This window comes from Rhinopithecus bieti, unplaced genomic scaffold, assembly GCF_001698545.2.
Source record: "Rhinopithecus bieti isolate Rb0 unplaced genomic scaffold, ASM169854v2 scaffold_2653, whole genome shotgun sequence".
NCBI lineage: Eukaryota > Metazoa > Chordata > Mammalia > Primates > Cercopithecidae > Rhinopithecus > Rhinopithecus bieti.
The window spans coordinates 137,350-158,476 of NW_016803812.1; the positions used below are offsets into that span (position 1 = coordinate 137,350).

The 21,127-nt window shown below is 40.9% G+C and overlaps 1 protein-coding gene across 1 annotated transcript in view; it reads left to right on the forward strand.

The window, feature by feature from the left end:
• The window catches only part of GREM1 (gremlin 1, DAN family BMP antagonist), a 17,800-nt gene extending 11,979 nt beyond the window's left edge, over positions 1 to 5,821 (forward strand). Inside the window, exon 2 of the mRNA XM_017854157.1 lies at positions 1,859 to 5,821. Coding sequence (XP_017709646.1) covers positions 1,860 to 2,414 — 555 coding nt within the window. The 5' untranslated portion in view covers position 1,859 and the 3' untranslated portion in view covers positions 2,415 to 5,821. The remainder of the gene's footprint in view (positions 1 to 1,858) is intronic.
• The last annotated feature ends 15,306 nt before the right edge of the window (positions 5,822 to 21,127 follow it).

Genomic DNA, 21,127 nt, shown 5'->3' on the forward strand with positions numbered 1-21,127 from the left:
GGATCTCAGCTCACTGCAAGCTCCGCCTCCCAGGTTCACGCCATTCTCCTGCCTCAGCCTCCCAAGTAGCTGGGACTACAGGCGCCCGCCTCGTCGCCCGGCTAGTTTTTTGTATTCTTTAGTAGAGACGGGGTTTCACCGTATTAGCCAGGATGGTCTCGATCTCCTGACCTTGTGATCCGCCTGTCTCGGCCTCCCAAAGTGCTGGGATTACAGGCTTGAGCCACCGCGCCCGGCCCTTCCTCCCCTTCTGTCTGCCTTTACTACCTCCTCTGAACACTCAACTTGTAGAAGAGTTCCCCTTTCTCTGAATTGCATTCTTCACTTCATTCATTTTTTTCTCTCTGTCTATGGCTTCCGATTTTTTGTTGATTTTCCCTCACCTCACCTCCTTGTTATTTTTTGTCATTGTTCACATGTCACTGTCCTTGCAGACCCATATATAGCTTCAGACCTATCCACAGTAATTCACTGCCACTAATTTATTCAACATGCCCATGCCATTTATTAATGTAAATATTTGCACATACTTGTTCTATCATGCCCATTTTTCTACCCTTTAAATTGTATATACACGGACACATGTGAGTGACATATTTCACTATTTTTTTTTTTTTTGAGATGGAGTCTTGCTCTGTCGCCCAGCCTGGAGTGCAGTGGTACGATCTCGGCTCACTGCAACCTCCGCCTCCCGGGTTCACACCATTCTCCTGCCTCAGCCTCCCCAGCAGCTGGGACTGCAGGCGCCGCCACCACACCCAGCTAGTTTTTTGTATTTTTAGTGGAGATGGGGTTTCACCATGTTAGCCAGGATGGTCTCTATCTCCTGACCTCGTGATCTGCCCACCTCGGCCTCCCAAAGTGCTGGGATTACAGGCGTGAGCCACCGTGCCCGGCCATATTTCACCATTTAAAAGGTAGAAAAATGTATATTGTGGTACAAAGAATGATAGATTGAGTATCTGTGCCCAGTTTCAAGATGAGAACAAGTGAGAGGTGGAGAAGCCTCATGAGTCACGTCACCTACGTGCTTCTGTCTTTCGTTCTACCTGCAGTACTGCCACACTTTTGGTTAGTTCTCCAATTGCTCTCACATTGACACTGAGTTGGATCTGAACAACCTACCTGGGGAGACAAAGTATTGGTATCTTTGCTTAAATGGAGTCATTTATTGAGAGATAAAGTGACATCCTTAAGATCAGGTAGCAAGTTACTGCACCAGGATCCCGACCTTTCCTGTTTTGTTGTTTTCCCTCTGTCAAATGCTTTCTGGTCTCCACGAATCTCTCCTTCCACATAGGATAAAAATGCAAAGTCTCAGAAGCATTCACAGCTCAGGAAGCCTCAGGCTAGCTGGGGAGAAAAGACTGGGACATTTCTGGAGGAATGTAGTCCTCTGGGCAGAGAGGTTAATTCATCCTGCTGTAAAACAAACTAGAAAATGAGTTCCCCTCAAAAGGTGCAAAGGTCATATGGCATTAGCACAGTAGGAGCTTACTAAATATTATCAAATACCAGAATGAACATAGTTAAGTGAACGTAATACAAAGTCAAATGTGGTTGGTGCCAGAGGCCGGAAGAAGTTCTTGTGAGAATAGGTGCAGAGAAGAGCTGACCCTAGGGGGCTGAGTTTAAAACTTGACTTAGTCACTGTGGGACTCTGTGGGAGTTACTCCATGGATTGATGGCTGGGTCGTGAAGATAATAGTACCTAATTCATACAGGTACTGTGAGAAGTAAATGGAATGTTTTACATAAGTGTTTAACGAGTGCATTTAAATGCTAGGTGCTACTATTAATTTTTAAATTAACTTTGTCATGTTTTGTGTTTTCCCCTCTCTGTGCTTGCTTCCTTTAGTATGAGCCGCACAGCCTACACGGTGGGAGCCCTGCTTCTCCTCTTGGGGACCCTGCTGCCGGCTGCTGAAGGGAAAAAGAAAGGGTCCCAAGGTGCCATCCCCCCGCCAGACAAGGCTCAGCACAATGACTCAGAGCAGACTCAGTCGCCCCAGCAGCCTGGCTCCAGGAACCGGGGGCGGGGCCAAGGGCGGGGCACTGCCATGCCGGGGGAGGAGGTGCTGGAGTCCAGCCAAGAGGCCCTGCATGTGACCGAGCGCAAATACCTGAAGCGAGACTGGTGCAAAACCCAGCCGCTTAAGCAGACCATCCACGAGGAAGGCTGCAACAGTCGTACCATCATCAACCGCTTCTGTTACGGCCAGTGCAACTCCTTCTACATCCCCAGGCACATCCGGAAGGAGGAAGGTTCCTTTCAGTCCTGCTCCTTCTGCAAGCCCAAGAAATTCACTACCATGATGGTCACACTCAACTGCCCTGAACTACAGCCACCTACCAAGAAGAAGAGAGTCACACGTGTGAAGCAGTGTCGTTGCATATCCATCGATTTGGATTAAGCCAAATCCAGGTGCACCCAGCCTGTCCTAGGAATGCAGCCCCAGGAAGTCCCAGACCTAAAACAATCAGATTCTTATTTGGCTTAAACCTAGAGGCCAGAAGACCCCCCAGCTGCCTCCTGGCAGGAGCCTGCTTGTGCGTAGTTTGTGTGCATGAGTGTGGATGGGTGCCTGTGGGTGTTTTTAGACACCAGAGGAAACACAGTGTCTGCTAGAGAGCACTTCCAGTTTTGTAAACATACCTGCTTTAATGGGGATGTGCCAGAAACCCACATCACCCCGGCTCACATCTAAAGGGGCGGGGCCATGGTCTGGTTCTGCCTTTGTGTTTTTGTGCCCTCCTGGGGACCAGAATCTCCCTTCGGAATGAATGTTCATGGAAGAGGCTCCTCTGAGGGCAAGAGACCTGTTTTAGTGCTGCATTCAACATGGAAAAGTCCTTTCTAACCTGTGCTTGCATCCTCCTTTCCTCCTCCTCCCCACAGTCCATCCTTTCTTAAGTTGTCAGTGACTGTGTCAGTCTAATCTCTTGTTTGCCAAGGTTTCTAAATTAATTCACTTAACCGTGATGCAGATGTTTTTCATTTTGTGAAGACCCTCCAGACTCCGGGAGAGGCCAATGTGGGCAAGGACAAGCAGGATAGTGGAGTGAGAAAGGGAGGATGGAGGGTGAGGCCAAATCAGGCCCAGCAAAAGTCAGTAGGGACATTGCAGAAGCTTGGAAAGCCAATACCAGAACACAGTGAGGCTCATGCTTCTGAGAAGGTCTTTTCCTAGTGTTGAACAGAACCCAAGTGAACAGAGGAGAAATGAGATTGCCAGAAAGTGATTAACTTTGGCCGTTGCTGCGATCTGCTCAAACCTAACACCAAACTGAAAACATATATTGACCACCTCTATATTCAGACCCAAACAAGTTAGCTAAACCAAACCAAGCCCTCTGCTTTGTCCCTCAGATGGAAAAGAAAGGTAGTTTAGAACTCTCTGCATAGGGGTAGGAATTAAACAAAATCTCAGAGGCTGAAATTCCTAATAGCTTTCCTTTTTCATGGTTAAAATCCTCTTATTTCCAGTTCAGTATTTCCAATCATGCTTCTGAGAGCCACTAACCTGACTGATATAGATTCTGCCTCTGCTGAGTGTATCTGACAGTAGTCTAAGATGACAGAGTTTAGGGACTACTCCGTTTTAGCAAGAGGTATTTTTGGGGTCTTTTTGTTTTAACCGTTGTCAGGAGATTGGGCTAGAGAGAAGAGGAGGAGAGTCAGGAAATAAAGGAAATTGCCTCCGGCTAGAGAGTAGTTAGGTGTTAATACCTGGTAGAGATGTAAGGGATATGACCTCCCTTTCTTTATGTGCTTACTGAGGACCCGAGCGGACCCTGTTAGGAGAGCATAGCATCCGGGTGTATTAGCTGTTCATCTGCTACTGATTGTAACTATTCAGTATCTACTGGTAGGCACTGTCCTCTGATTAAAGTTGGCCTACTGGCAGTGCCTACTTAGGATTTATCTAAGGGCCAAAGTGCAGGGTGGGTGAACCTTATTGCACTTTGGATTTGGTTAACCTGCTTTCTTCTAGCCTGAGGTTGTATATACAAACTCCCTGAATATTCTTTTTGCCTTGTATCTCCTCAGCCTCCTAGCCAAGTCCTATGTAATATGGAAAACAAACGCTGCAGACTTGAGATTCGGTTGCCCATCAAGGCTCTGGCATTCAGAGCACCCTTGCAACTCCAGAAGCTGTTTTTATTTTGATCCAGTGTTCTCCCATCTAAAAAACTAAACAGGAACCATTTCAAGGTGGGAGATATTTTAAACGCCCCAAATGTTGGGTCTAATTTTCAAACTTTTAAACTCACTACTGATGATTCTCACACTAGGCGAATTTGTCCAAACACATAGTGTGTGTGTTTTGTATACACTGTATGACCCCGCCTCAAATCTTTGTATTGTCCATATTCTCCCACAATAAAGCACAGAGTGGATTTAATTAAGCACACAAACGCCAAGGCAGAATGTTGAGGGTGGGCGAGAGGAAATGGGAAAGAAACTGAAAATGTAAAACCACACCAGAGAGGAAAAATGACATTCAGAACTAGCACACACTGAATTTCTCTTCTTGTTTTAACTCTGCCACAAGCATGCAATTTTGTTAGCAGAGATGACCTAAGTTGGCAGCAGTAATCTTTTTTTTAGGAGCTTGTACCACAGTCTTGCATATAAGTGCAGATTTGGCTCAAGTAAAGAGAATTTCCTCAACACTAACTTCACTGGAATAACCAGCAGCATAACTACCCTAAAAGCACAGCACTAGTCAAAGAGGGAAATGTCTGTTCTTCTTACTATGCCTGTATTAAGACTAGTACAAATGTGGTGTGGCTTCCAACTTTCATTGAAAATGCCATATCTGTGACATATTTTATTTGAGTCACTGATGATGTAATGATATATTTTTTCATTATTATAGTAGAATATTTTTATGGCAAGATATTTGTGATCTTGATTGTACCTATTAAAATAATGCCAAACACCAGATACGAATTTTATGATGTACACTTTGTGCTTGGCATTAAAAGAAGAAAACACACATCCTGGAAGTCTGTAAGTTGTTTTTTGTTACTGTAGTTCTTGAAAGGTAAGAGTGTAAGTGAAAAATCTGGAGGAGAGGATAATTTCCACTGTGTGGAATGTGAATAGTTAAATGAAAAGTTATGGTTATTTAATGTAATTATTAATTCATATCCTTTGGTCACTGTGATTGCAAGCATTTTTTCTTTTTCTCCTTTATATGACTTTCTCTGAGTTGGGCAAAGAAGAAGCTGGCACGTTGTATGTTGTTGGAGTCTCTTATCTGGTCAGGGGGAACAAAATCTTGACCCATCTGAATGTGTGTTACTGAGTCAGTGCCTGAACCTTTATTTTTTAAATTGAATGTTCCTTAAAGGTTAACATTTCTAAAGCAATATTAAGAAAGACTTTAAATGCTATTTTGGAAGACTTAGGATGTGTGTATACAAACAAATAGCAGATAATGGTAAATAGCTCACACATAAAGTCCTTTTAAGGAGAAAATCTAAAATGAAAAATGGATAAACAGAACATTTATAAGTGACCAGTTAATGCTTAAGAGTGAAAGTAGATCTATTGATTTGTCATTCCTCAAGATATTTAATATCAACTGCATTATGTATTATGTCTGCTTTAATCATTTAAAAACAGCAAAAAATTATATAGACTATGATTGAGGTACCTTGCTGTGTAGGAGGATGAAAGGGGAGTTGATAGTCTCATAAAACTAATCTGGCTTCAAGTTTCATGAATCTGTAACTAGAACTTAATTTTCACCCCAATAATGTTCTATATAGCTTTTGCCAAAGAGCAACTAATAAATTAAACCTGTTCTTTTTGTGTGTGTGAGTGTGCGTTTGTGTTTGGTAGTGTTCCTAGGGCAGAGGTGGAGCAGGGATGCACTTAGCATGGGAAGGGAGGTAGAAAAGAGAATTGGATCGCCATGATCTTCAGTGGAATTTATTCCTTTTGCCTAGGCCTTTCAGACCTTGCTTGATTTCTGTAGGATACCTCAGGTCGTGGCAAGGGAGAGCTGGTCTGCAATTGGAAGCACCAGCCTCTTCCCTAGAGCACACCTAGAAAGGAGGCCCAGAGATGGAAGGGCCATCACACAGAAATGATAATAACTTCATTTCAGGGCGTTTCAGGGTAAAAACAGGAGAAAAATTTGGGACTCAGTAGAAGGAAAAAATTCCTAATGATAGGAGTGATTGGCAATACCATGAGGTGCCTTTAAAAGATGGTGAACTGTCCTTGGAAATACTAAACCACAGGCTAGATATCATTTAACAGGGATGTGAGGTAGAGTAAGTCACTGCCCTTGGTGTGCAATTGTGAACTCATCAATTTCTGAGGTCCCTTTCTACTCAGATATATAATACAAGATTTCTATTAGGTTTGGGTGCTCTGACGATCATGAAAATCCCAGCAACTATGTATGGGATGGTTACACCAGACACTGCTAAGGATTTTCTTTGAATTGTTTCTCACTCAATCTTCACGGTAGCTCAGTGAGGTAGGTACCATGATCACTGCTAGAAAGCAGTGAACTTACGTGGTCTTACTGTGGCACTGGGTCCTTAAACACTGCAAAACTGTGAGCAACTTCCATTGGTTTGTCCCTTTAAGAACGTAACACAGCACTCTAAAAATAGATCTAACTAGATTGTTCACATCTAGCGATTAAGGCCACCCTGAGATTATAGTTGCATCGTCAGGAGCCCAAGAACTGAAGCATTCAGTCAAAGCCTCTTTGCCACCTCTCTTTTTGCTATGGTCTTCTTGGACTTGGAGGGGGAAAATGGAAGCAAGTACCAAGGAGACAGTGTTCTCAGAAAAGCCACACCCAAGAGGAAAAATACAAGGCCTGAAAGGTGAGTGGGACTTGACACGGAAGAGCATTTCAAGCTTCAAAAAAAGTATGTGGGAGGATGTCAGCAACAATGCTAAGGACCCCCAAAGAGTCTCTCCTCCATAAAACCAGTGAGAATCTGGCAAAAATAGATTGAACTTCTTATAGCTCTGGAAATTAACTGAAGACCTGTAGCAATTTGCAGAGCACTTGCTCAAGAAAAAGACGAAATTTCTGAGCACTGTGTAACTTGCACTATTCTCATCTGCCCCTCTCCAGCTCCACAGTAGCTTTGAAACCAACAGCCAGCAATTACCGTGAAAATCAGCAGCCTGGCAGCCACTGAAGGGGGCAGGATGGAGTTGGAGTTCTTTCAAAGTCCCATTCCTAGACAATTGTCATTATTTTGACCTGTTTGGCAGGCCCTGGAAGCTCCACTTGCAAGGCTACCTTTATTTGACCTGACTGGAAGCTTCCCAGTGTGAAAAACTTCATCAAAACAACTAGAGGCAATTGATTATCTTTGTGGCTGCCTGGGGCAATGTATAACAGTTGGGGAAAGCAATTGGCTAAATAAAAAGCTTAAAAGAAGCTGGAAAATGAGATTTTCATAGGGGCTTTGAAAAGCTCCAAAGTGCTATTGGCAATCTAGACTGCCAAATGCATCAATAGGACTCCATCCATGCCCAGGACTGTGCACATGCTCAGGAAAGACCCAAGAAAGCCTTAAGCTGTCCCTTCAAGCTGATCTTGAGGCTCTGCACAAGCCATAAGTAAAGGGAATGCAGAGTTGTCAATTGCCTGGCAGAGTGTTGAGTGTGCCTCAGCATTCACACAGAGCTCCTTGGCAGACACTGGTTGAATTATTGGTTCCAAGTGTTTGAGGACATCCCTGTCCAACTACTAGATGACAACTAACCAAGCAGAGACTTTAGTGTCCACACACAACAAAAAATACAGACTTCACAGATTAGTTCAGAAAAGTCATTAAACAAAGAAACAACAGCAAACCCTGGGGAAATGCAGTATGATCAAACCATGCATGGCCCTGCCTGCTTATGGGAATCCTCTTCCAACTCATACTTTCTAACCATCATAAAAAGCCCAAGCCAGTCTCCTTTCCTGGCTCTCTCAAGTCATTTTCAGACCAGGTTAGGAGACGTGAGCTGCTCTCCACAAAAAGCCTCATGTGAGTAATAAATGTTTCATACTCTCTTGGTGTGTGTATAGCATCATCAGTCTCAGCATTTAAACCAAATTTTGGTGACATTTCATCTGGTTTATGCAGGTGTCCACCACACCTATAAATAAACGAACTACTGAAAATCATTCAAGAAAAAATAAAAATCTGAATAGAGCTATCACAAGTAAAGAGATTAAATAAGCAATCAAATAACTTCCCAGAAAGAAAAGCCCAATTTAGGATGTCTTAAGTGATTAATATTAACAAATATTTAAAGAAGAATTGGTACAAATTCTTCACAAACTCTTCCAGAAAATAGAAGAGGAGGAAACACTTTCACCTTATCGTCTATAACTAGTATTATCTCGATACCAAATTCTGACAAATACATCAAAAATAAAACTATAGACCAGTATCTTTTTTAACTGTAAATGCAAAAAAAATTCAACAAAATGCTAGATAACTGAGTCCAACAATATATGAAAAGGATTATATACGTTGACCAAATGGGATTTGCCCCAGGAATGCAAGATTGATTTAACCATCAGTGTAATCCATCATATTAATAGAATAAAGACAGAAACCAATCATCTCCATACACACAGAAAAATCATTTGGCAAAATTCAACACCCCTTTGTAATAAAATCACTCAACACACTAGGAAGAGAAGGGAACTTCTTCAACCTAACACATGGCATCTATGAAAAACCCACATCTGGCCGGGTGTGGTGGCTCACGCCTGTAATCCCAGCACTTTGGGAGGCTGAGCCGGGCGGATCACCTGAGGTCAGGAGTTCAAGATCAACCTGACCAACATGGAGAAACCCCGTTTCTACTAAAAATACAAAAAATTAGCCAGATGTGGTGGCACATGCCTGTAATCCCAGCTACTCGGGAGGCTGAGGCAGAAGAACCGGTTGAACCCAGGAGGTGGAAGTTGTGGTGAGCTGAGATCATGCCATTGTACTTCAGCCTGGGCAACAAAGACAAAACTCCGTCTCAAAAAAAAAAAAAGAAAAGAAAAGAAAAGAAAACGAAAACCCACAGCTAACATCATACTTAAAGGTGAAAGACTGAAAGCTTTCCCCAACAGGAACTAACAGGATATCTGCTGTCACTATTTTATTCAGTATTATACTGGAGGTTCTACATAGAGTAATTAGGCAAAAAAAGAAAAGAAAAGAAAAACAAAAAGTCATCCACATTGGAAAAGAAAGAAAATGATTTCAATTTTAAGATGATATAATATTGTATGTAGAAATCCTAAGGAATTTACAAAATCACTATTAGAGTTAATACATGATTTTAGCAAGGTTGCAGGATACAAGATCAATATACAGATATCAATTGTATTCTACCCACTTGTAACGAAAAATCTGAAAATAAAATTAAGAAAATAACACCCTTTCAATAGTATCAAAAGGAAGAAAATACATAGAAAAAATGTAACAAAGGAAGTGCAAGACTGGTACATTGAAAGCAATAAAACATTGTTTAAAAATGTAAAATCATCAAAATAAATGGAAATAAAACCTGTGCTCATGGATGAAAAAAATTAACATTGCTGTGCAGATTCAATACAATTCTTATCAAAATCCCAGGGTGGCTTAAGAAATTGACTAGTTAATCCTAAAATTCATAAGAAATTGAAAGGGACCCAAAATAGCCAAAAATAATCTTAAAAAAGATTTTAAAAAGTTGGAGAACTCACAATTCCTGATTTCAAAACATATACCAGGCTGGGCATGGTGGTTCATGCCCATAATCCCAGCACTTTGGGAAGTTGAGGCAGGAGGATTGCTTGAGCTCAGGAGTTTGAGACCAGCCTGGACAACATAGTGAGATCTTGTCTCTACTAAAACTTTAAAAAGGAATTAGCCAGGCGTGGTAACATGTACTTATTGTCCCAGTTACTTAGGAGGCTGAGGCATGAGGATCACTTGAGTCCAGAAGATTGTACCACTGCGCTGCAGCCTACATGACAGAGTGAGCCTCTGCCTCAAAAACAAAACAAAACAAACAACAACAAAAATACAGAAAGCTTTCCCCATACAAGAACTAACAGGATATCTGCTGCTGCTGTCTCTAATTTTTTTTTTTTTTTTGAGACAGAGTCTCTCTCTGTTGCCCAGGCTGGAAAAGAAAAGAAATAAAATAATTTCAATTTTCAGGTGACATAATATTGTATGTAGAAATCCTAAGGAATTTACAAAAGAACTGCTACCCTGAAAGAATTGTTGTAAGGCAAACACTCTTGTAATTCCCATTAGGTGAAGAAAATTTTCCATGCTTCACAGAAACTCTCCTTATACCCCACCTCAATTTTAACCTTTTCCTGTACCACTATAGTAATAATTCTCCTAAAGCTTAAAGCAATTACCTCCTTGTTTATAGCTATACTTTCATCACTGAAGTGTGCATTCCTAAACTCAATACCTTAGTCTGGTTGCAAACAGTTTAAATGAGAAAAGATAAGGCCTGAATTAAGGCAGCAGTCCTAAACCTTTTTCTATAATCCTGATAGTGATTACCACCTGGGGATTATAAACGTTTGCTTCTTCCTCTGGCACCAACAAGTTTACTGAGCAGAAGTTTAAAATAATTGGATAATGGGGCAGGTGAGATCAGCAAGATGTTGTATTAGCAAATGCTGGATCCTTCTTTAATCTACAAACACACTTACTCTGCAAAAATTCATGGCTAAATACCTTTGTGAGGAATCCAGAAACTAAAAGACTCCTGCACTCCAAGCAAATACAAAAACCAGACTCACCAAAGCTGGTAGAGAGATTTGAGATACTACCTTGTCCGAACCCCTAACCCCAGCACAGTGCCATATATTCAGCAAGAGACTCCCTAGCACTCAGTTTCTCCCAGGTGAGAGGAGTTGGTTCGCATATCCAGGACCTCCAACTTTTCTGAAGAGATTCCTCAGAGGACTGGCTTCTATCTTGTCAGTCTTGGAGCTCTGACAGAATTGGTACAATCTAGCCACCTGGGGAAGGACAGAGACAGATGTTTAGACCAGTAGATGACATGGCACCCTGCCCTCTACTGCCTCACTCCTGGTTCAGCACAGACAGGACAAAAATCATGGCTGCCTACTTTTCCCTGGAGAAGGAATGATTTGTTAAAGGCCCCAAAATTGCTGGGCAGACTTATTGGTGGTGGTCTTCTCCTCTGAGGGCCACCTGTGAAGACTAGGACAGGTGGCTGCTTTGTCTAATGTGCAGACACCAACACAAAGAGCCAAGGAAAATGAAGAATCATACAAAGATGTTCCAAACCAAAGAACAAGATAAATCTCTGGAAACTGAGCTAATGAAATAAAGTTATGTGATTTACCTGACAGAGAATCCAGAATAGCTCTCATAAAGATTCTCACCACAGTCAAGAGAACAATGAATGAAAAAAGTTAAGAATTTTGACAAAGAGATAGAGTATATTTAAAAGTACCAAAAAGAAATGGAACTGAAGAACACAATAACTGAACTGAAAAAATTCATGACAGGACATCAACAGGAGACTAGATTAATCAGAAGAATCAATGAACTTGAGGACAGGTAATTGGAAATAATTCAGTTAGAGGAGAAATTAAAATGAAAAAGAGTGAAAAAGGCCCAAGGGTCTTATGGGACACCATCAAGCTGAACAATATACTCATTACTGGCATCACAGAAGAAAAGAGAGAAAAGAACTGAGAACGTATTAAAAGAAATAATGGCTGAAAACTTCCCAAATCGGGGGAAGAAAATGAACATTCTGATCTAAGAAGCCCAAAGGTCATAAAAAAGTGATCTCAAAGCCTACAGGTGTATTATAACTTGTCATCCTAGAGAAACAAAAATATCTTTCTTCCAGCCTCCATATTCAAGTCTTAAGGAAAATTCTTATGGACTTAGTCTGAGTTTCAAGTTCATTTCTAAAATCAATCATGGTGGCCAAATGGAAAGAGCATTCTGATCTGTCAGTGTGGTATCATGTTATCCCTATGCCTAGAAAGGATATAGGAGATGAAAGTCATGGTGATAAGAAGATTGGATGGCACCACATGGAATAGGGGGAAAGTAGTTAAAAAAAATTGTTGTAAGGAAAAGAGATTCAAGGTGTCAAAAATAATAAATATCTACTTAAAAGCCTTTTCCACGTCTAATGTTTTTCATTCACTGTGGTGTAGTAATAAACTTCTATACTTAAGGGGTTAGTATTGACATATTTAAAATGAATGGTCTGGAAGGCAAGGAACCTCTTTTCCAACAGATTCATGTTACATTGTTTAGTGACAAATAAGGGGAACAAAACAGAGAAAGTGATTTCAGCCATAAATATAGGAGATAATAAAATCCTTTAGTAAACAGTATCTAAGCCTTGTTTTTATGATATTGGGGAACAGTAACAAATCAAAGTACTGTAGTCTTCAGTATACAGACCGTTCACTTTCTCAGTTTATTCCAGGGTCTTTTATTCTTTTTGGTGCTATTGTAAATAGCATTGTTTTCCTAATTTTTATTTAAGATCGTTCATTGTTGGTATAGAAATGCCATTGATTTTTGATTTCATAGCCTGCAACTTAACTGAATTTATTAGTTCTAACAGTTTTTTGATGGAGTCTTTAGGGTTTTCTATGTATAAGATTATGTCATCTGCAAACAGCAACAATTTCACTCTTGGTTTTCAACATGAATGTCTTTTATTTATTTTTCTTGCTTAATTGCTTTAGCTGGGACTTACAGCACTAAATTGAATAGAAGTGATGAGAGTGGGCATGCATGCCTTGTTCCTGGTCTTAAAGAAAAAGATTTTAGTTTTCTACTATTGAGTATAATGTTACTTGTGGGTTTTTAAAAATATATGACCTTTATTACGTTGAAGTACTTTCCCTCTATTCTTAGTTTATTGAATGTTTTCTTAGGAAAGTGTGTTAAATTTTGTCAAATACTTTTCTACATTCATCAAATGATTATGTAATTTTATCCTTTACTCTGTTAATGGACTATCACATTAACTAATTTTCATATCTTGAAGTGTACTTGCGTCCCAGGGATAAATCCCACTTGGTCATAGTGTTTGATCCTTTTAATATAATGTTAAATTCAGTTTGCCAGTATTTTGTTAAGGATTTTTGCATCTATATATTCATCAAGGATATTGGGCTGTAATTTTCTTTTCTTGTGGTGTCTTTGGCTGGCTTTAGTATAAAGGTGATTCTGGCTTCATAAAAGAAGTTAGAAAGTGTTCTCTCTTCTTTGAGTTTTTGGAAGAGCTTCAGAATAATTGGCATTAATTTTGTTAAATGTTTGGTTGAATTCACTAGTGAAATGATCTGGTCCTGTGATTTTCTTTATTGGGAATTTTTTGATTACTGGTTCAATCTTTATACTAGTCATAGGTCTGTCCAGTCTTTGTATTTCTTCATGATTTAGTCATCATGTATTCATGGGTTGTAAGACTTAACATTCTTAAAATGCCCATATTACCCAAAGTGATCTATAGATTCAATGCAATCCCCATCAAAATCCCAATGGCATTTTATTTACAGAAATAGAATAATTCTAAAATTCATCTGAAGCCACAAAAGACAATGAATAAACAAATCAATCTTGAAAAAGAAGAACAAAGCTGGAGGCATTATACTTCCTGATTTCAAAATATCTTGCGAAGGTACAGTAATCAAAACAGTTATGTTACCAGCATGAAGACTAACATACAGACCAACAGAACAGAATAGAGAGCTCAGCGACAGATCCATGAATATACAGTCAACTGACATTTGGTAAGGGTGCCAAGCATACTCAATGGGAGAAATGATAGTCTCTTCAACAAACGGTGTTGGGAAAACGGAATATCCACATGCAAAAGAATGAAATTGGCCGGGCGTGGTGGCTCAAGCCTGTAATCCCAGCACTTTGGGAGGCCGAGACGGGCGGATCACGAGGTCAGGAGATCGAGACCATCCTGGCTAACACGGTGAAACCCCGTCTCTACTAAAAAATACAAAACCTAGCCGGGCGAGGTGGCTGGCGCCTGTAGTCCCAGCTACTCAGGAGGCTGAGGCAGGAGAATGGCGTAAACCCGGGAGGCGGATCTTGCAGTGAGCTGAGATCCGGCCACTGCACTCCAGGCTGGGTAACAGAGTGAGACTCCGTCTCAAAAAAAAAAAAAAAAGAATGAAATTGGACCTTGTCTTATACCATGCTCAAAAATGAACTCAAAATGGATTATTTAAATGTAAGACTTGAAACAGTAAAACTCCTAGAAGTAAATGGAAGAGAACGTTTCATGACATTGCCCTTGGCAATGATTTCATGTACGTGACAACAAAAGCACAGGTAATAAAAACAAAAATAGACAAATGGGACTACCTCAAATTAAAATGTTTCCGCACAGCCAACAACCAACTGAATGAAAAGGCAATCTATAGAAGAGAAGACATAGGGGTGACATGAGACCACTTTGGCAAATCAGAATGCCCACTCCATTTGGCCACCATGATTGGTTTTAGAAATGGACTTTAAACTCAAACAAAGCCCATAAGATTATTCCTTAAGATTTGAATATAGAGGCCGGAAGAAAGATTTTTTCCTTTCTCCAGGATGACAAGTTATAATAAGCCTGTAGGCCAATAGCTGCTGGCAGTCACATTTTCCAGGTATATGGATGAAACTGTCTGAAGAGTGAAGCCTCTATACACAGAAAATCAGAGCTGTAAAGGGAAGAGCATATCCTGATGAATTTTTTTCTTGGATTGAGCCATGCCTGAAGTCAAGCCAACTTTTGAAGTATCCTATAGTACTTATATATTGCTTGGTAACAAATTATGCTAAAATGTGGTGTCTTAAAACAACAAATATCTATTATCTCATGCATTTCTGATATAGATAAAGGAGTGACTAATCTGAGTGGTTGGGTCAAAATCTCTGGTGAGTGTGTAGGCAAGGTGTCAGCAGCGGGCTGCAGTTATCTAAAGGCTTGCCTGGGGCTGGAGATGCACTTTCAATGTGATGTACTCACGTGGCTGTTGCATGGAGGCCTCAGCTCCTTACCATGTGAACCTCTCTTCACCACTTAGTAACTGACTTCCTCCAGGGTGACTGATGCAAGAGACAGAAAAGATTGACAGCCATGACGGCACAGTGCCTTTCATGGCTTACTCTCCAAAGTTCCAAACCTTTACTTTTGCTTTATGTTATTTGTTAGAGCAAGTCACTAAGTTTGTCCACATCTAAGATGAGGGTATTTGGGCTTCACCTCTTGAATAGAGAAGCACCCAAAAATCTGTGGCTTTTTTTTTTTTTTCAAATTACACTCTCAGTTGTATGAATGGATAAATTCCATTTTTGGCTTAGCTTCTATCTATTGGGTTTCTATCACTTGCAACCAAAGAGCCCTAACCAGTATCTACATCTGAGTCATTAAGAAAGTTTCAGATATTATTGTTTATGGCTTTTAATTTAGTGAATTGATATATCATCATTTAATGCAAGCAAGACAATGTTACTCTCTTTGTGCAGTGTTACTCTCTTTGTGCAGTGTTACTCTCTTTGTGCAGTGTTACTCTCTTTGTACACTGTACAGATGCAGGATAACAATGCAGTGTTATCCTGTATCTGTACAATCAGGCACCCAAACTGGTTCTATGGAGGCAGGACCTTAGCATATAGCAGAGATAACTTATCTTCAGCAGATCCAGAGCTGCATTTTGTAGACAGAAATGAGTGATCTGGGCTACAGAAGGAGCTGTTGCACTGTTCATTCCCGTTTCCTCCCATTCCCTCTCCAAATCTCCAACCCTAGCATTGTCTGCTTTGTTACTTGTTTCAAACTTGATTATGTAGATTGCTTTAAAATAAAAACAAAATGTACTTTTACATACATCATTTTGTTTGGTTCTCATTAATTTTGAGAGAAAGGCAAGATAGATATTTAAATGACCACTATTTTAGAGGTAAACAAGCTGAAATCATATAAATAAAATGATTTGCATAATGCCTCATGAGTGATTTGCTTTGTTTTAAATACTTTAGAATGTTTGGGGATTAAGCCTCTATCTTAAAGTTTTTTTTTTTTTCGAATGACTTTCATTCAGTGATTATTTATTGAGAATCAATGACATGCAAAGCCTTGTGCTAGAGCTGTGGGATTTTATTATTATTATTATTATTTTTGAGACGGAGTCTCGCTCTGTTGCCCAGGCTGGAGTGCAGTGGTCGGATCTCAGCTCACTGCAAGCTCCGCCTCCCGGGTTCACGCCATTCTCCTGCCTCAGCCTCCCGAGTAGCTGGGACTACAGGCGCCCGCCACCTCGCCCGGCTAATTTTTTGTATTTTTTTAGTAGAGACGGGGTTTCGCCGTGTTAGCCAGGATGGTCTCGATCTCCTGACCTCGTGATCCGCCCGTCTCGGCCTCCCAAAGTGCTGGGATTACAGGCTTGAGCCACCGCGCCCGGCGGGGATTAAGTCTGAAGATAATAAAGGCAAGTCAGAAAATACAACTTATCTTTCTTTTCTTTTCAAAACTTTTTTGAGAGAAGGATATAATGCGTGGAGTTCAGAAAACCCATAATTTGTATGGCATTGATGTGGCCCATTCACAATCTAGGATTTCTGATAGACGTGAGCAGTCATGGTGGAGTGGGTCGGACCAGGCATGGCTCAGCTTCCTACTTCAGGCCACACTGCTCAATCTGTTCACTTGATCCACATGCTAGGATGTGAGAATTTTTCTCTTACATCCCTTTGCTGGAGCCATTTTGGCTGTGCTTATGGTAGTGACAGAGTTTCAAAGAAGAAGAGCCCATAATGTCTCCCAGGCATACTACAAAGGAAATATAAGTCATCAAATAGTTGAATCTGGATGTGGGCCAGGATAACTCGACTCTTCTTATAGAAGGTGCCATGGGATCTATAGTGATGGCAGGTGATGGAAGAAGTGGGTCCCCTCAGCTTTATGTCTTGTCTGAAAGATGATAAGCATGCTAATAAATTTAGTGCCACATTCTTTACAGTGTGCTCATCCGACCCCTAGAACAAGGCCATAAACCATAATGGGGTCCATGATGCTTTCAATTATTAGACATTCATTTCTGCTTTTTCACTTTCTTTCTCTTCTGCCAAAATTTGGCTTTATTGATTACACTTTATGGAAGGATGGAAGAGGGCAGGGGTAGAAAAAAAGGTCCACTTTTTAGAAATCTGAGAAGAATTATATATCTGTCAAAATAAAATCCAGGCTCTCTAATGGAGGAATACAAGACATGTTTGCTATTGTATCTACCATAAATACCTAGATATAATGAGCAGAGCCTGGTTGGGGGCATTCCTGAGTCTTTTCAGAGCCACGGGTTATTTTATGTTAACACCCTCATTAGGAAAGTCATTAAGTTATTCTTTTAGTAGTTAGTAGTGAGGATATGTACAACCTCACTTCTGGCTTTTTTTGAGAGCAGGAAGGCATACAGAAAAGTCTATGGAATGTGGCACTGAGCCCCAGAGAGAGGCTCCGTTTGTCAAGGAAAAAGGCAAAAGAATAGAGGTGGGTGTTAAAGAATATGTTATTTGGATTTCTTGCCCTGATACTTGACACCGAAAACTTGGCATTCCAGTTGTTGGAAGGAAGACTGGAAGAGCTATTTTATTCCCTGCTGGTCTATTCTTCTGTATTTTATTAACCATTTTAACTAGTCACCTCCTTTCCAGACACACTGTTAACACTTGAATGCCACATCTATACCAAATTCTCACCCATGACTCAAGGGAAACTGGACACTATTCTCAAAATAGAAGTAACGAGCCATTAGTGGTGATGAAATACTAGATGGAAAAATCTCAATTCCAACTCCCTCCAGGAACTGAAGACTCTAAACTATTCTTCTACCCTGAAACATGTCTTGCAATCAAATTAAGATCTCCTCACTAATTTTTACCTCTCACTTAAGATTCCTTCTATTTGTGAATGAAAGTCTTTCATCAGCAATAAACGGGATGCTTAGTGAATAATGAATTAAGATTGTGGAAGAGAATCATGTCTTTTGGAGAAGATGATCAGCCTAGGATGATGCAAAATCTCTTGGTGAGTTTTCTCTTTTTAACTTTTGGCTGGCAGTGAACGTTTTACCTGAAAGATTAAGGTGGGTGAAAATAGGTGAGGAGAGGAAAAGGCTGAAGTAATAAGTAAAGAGAAAATTTTGGTTTGTCTTGTAAGTTTCCAGAAGGTCCCTAGGCAAGTAGAGAACCAAAATCAGTAGAAGGAAATTGCAATGGAAGGGAAATATACAAGTGGGACTGAGCAGTACAGCAATTTGTGGAGCCCTTTAAAAGGAACCTTATCCACTATATTGGAGAATGAGTGAACCATGTCAGTAGTCAAAAAATGCTGCCAAGAGCTCTATGTGATGTTCCAAATACAGAATCCATATTGCCATGGTCTGCATTCCTTTCTAGACTCTTTGGAGTGAGGAATTAGTGGGGAGAGGGTTGTAATGAGGAAGTACTGAGTAATTGGAAAATATTGTTAATTGTGGCACTTCCTTCTTTGATTGCTGTCTCTGAAACAGTCTGGAAAAAAAATCCCATCTTGCATTTTTGCGATTCGTTCATTAGAACAAATGAAGTCAGAGCCATGTGCACTGTTTCTTGTTGTGGATATTAAGAAAGGCCTTTCACCTGAATCATGTCTATATTTTTGTTTGTCTGTTTGTTTGTTTTGAGACAGAGTCTTTCTCTGTCACCCAGGCTGGAGTGCAATGGCGCGATCTCGGCTCACTGCAACCTCTGCCTCCAGGTTCAAGTGATTCTCCTGCCTCAGCCTCCCAAGTAGCTGGGATTACAGGCGCCTCCCACGGTGCCTGGCTAATTTTTGTATTTTTAGTAGAGATGGGGGTTTCACCATGTTGGCCAGGCTGGTCTCGAACTCCCGACCTCAGGTGATCCACCCACCTTGGCCTTCCAAAGGGCTGGGATTACAGGCGGAGGCCACCGTGCCCAGCCAATGTGTAAAATTTATACAGACATTAAGCAGATTCCTAGTCGAAGAGCACAATTGACCTTGCTCTCAAAGCTTCCATTAGAAAAAATGTATGGTAAGACAAGTCTATGTTTTTATAACCAAAATGAGAGAAAGGAAGCACACAAGTTTTCAACTACGCATTTGGTGACTCAGTCTCAAATTGTGATTTGGGCAAAAACAGAGTCAAATAATCTAACACGGATGTGTCTCCTCAACTAAGTTAGCTTTGCAAACCAGAAGGTTCTAGTGTTGGGGAATGGGCCTATACAGGAGGGGTCGGTAGACTGGGCCATGTGACAAAAACATGGCCATGGCTTTGGATTCTTGAAGGACTCACAGATGACCAAAGAGGCAAGGAACAAACTCATGAGTACATTTTTATGTGATCCTGTAGAGCTTGTTTCTTTTTGAGAGTGTCAGGAGGTTTGACTGATTCACCCAATATGCCTCAGTGGGAGCTGAAAAGCCATGTTCTCTAGACCCCAAAAATGAGAGTGGATGAATTCAGCAATTGGTAGGTAACGTGATCTGCCTTTTGTAGCCAGCCAGAAGCCAGATGTCCCCTCCCCTTTGATCTGAATAACACTTTAGGCTGCAGACAATAAGATTGGTTTTAAATTTATTGTCTCTTTGATTTCTGCATTCTAATGCTTTTTAAATTCTTTACACAAGACAGGGCTATATATAGGCAACTGGGGTGGTTCAATGGAAGCCAAAAAAATGCCAGTAGCTTATGAGAAGTGCTAGGCAAAGCCTCATGCACATTTCTCTGTAAGGAAACAAAGCTGACTTACTTGGGGGCAGGAATTTTTTTTTCCAGTTGTTCTTCAAAATGAAGTTTCCCGCTCCAAGTCCCAGCCAGATATGTGAAAAAAATCCTTGCAGAACAATCCTATTAGCAAAGCAGTAAAGCAGAAGAATCTGATTTAAATGAAATATATCAAATCAGAATGTCTTCCTTCTCTAAGTCCTCTATGACTTTCATCCCGGTTAAAGTTTTATTCCTGTCCTTGTTGATGCAGCCTGTGTCGGGCAATCAGATGACGAGGCCAAGAGTTCGATTTCATTCATTCTGTTGATGGTGAAGATGCAAATATCTGAACCCAATCTCATCCCATTGAGAGAAGGTAAATGGCATTTGGCAATCTCCTTCTTTTTTGTTTGCGACACAGTCTCACTATCACCCAGGCTGGAGTGCAATGGTGCGATAGCTCACTGCAACCTCCATCTCCAGGGTTCAAGCAATTTTCCAGCTTGAGTCTCCTGAGTAGCTGGGATTACAGGTGCACACCACCATGCCCAGTTAATTTGTGTATTTGTAGTAGAGATGGGGGTTTCACCATGTTGGCCAGGCTGGTCTTGAACTCTTGGCCTCAAGCGATCCACTCGCCTGGGTCTCCCAAAATGCTGGGATTAAGAGTGTGAGCCACCGTGCCAGCCTCCTTTAATTTATCTTCAGTGAATACTACTGATGAGGCATTCAATTGAATTTGTAAAAACTTTTGGCCCTGTTTTTGCCCTCAAGCAGATCAAACCATGAACAATTGCCTCAAGATGTCAGCCGCTCTGGAGAGCACCAGTTCCATAGCAGGAGAAAGGGTTCAAGTCTCAATACATGATGTTTTCACTGCAGCTATGTGACCTTGAGTAAGTCATGGCTTCTCTTCATCTATTTTCTCTTGTGGAAGAGTGGGTAAACTCACACTGGCTTAACATTCTATTAAAAAGTCCTTCTACAAACAGAATGTTACTGGAACCAAATAACCACACTGCGAGGTAGCCAGGGCAGCACTGTCCTTCATATTTTAGGATGAAGAAGCCGAGCTCAGGGGGTCCAAGAATACTGGAAAGCCTTGTGACTAGTTGGAGACAAAGGCGATACTGTGACTCAGATCTCCTGACATCTTCTCTGTCTCTTTCTCTCTCTTTCTTATTTTTTATTTTTATTTTTTTGAGACGTAGTTTTGTTCTTGTCACCTGGGCTGGAGTGCAGTGGTGCGATCTTGGCTCACAGCAACCTCTGCTTCCTGGGTTCAGGAGATTCTCCTGCCTCAGCCTCCTGAGTAGCTGGGATTCTACAGGCGCCTGCCACCACGCCTGGCT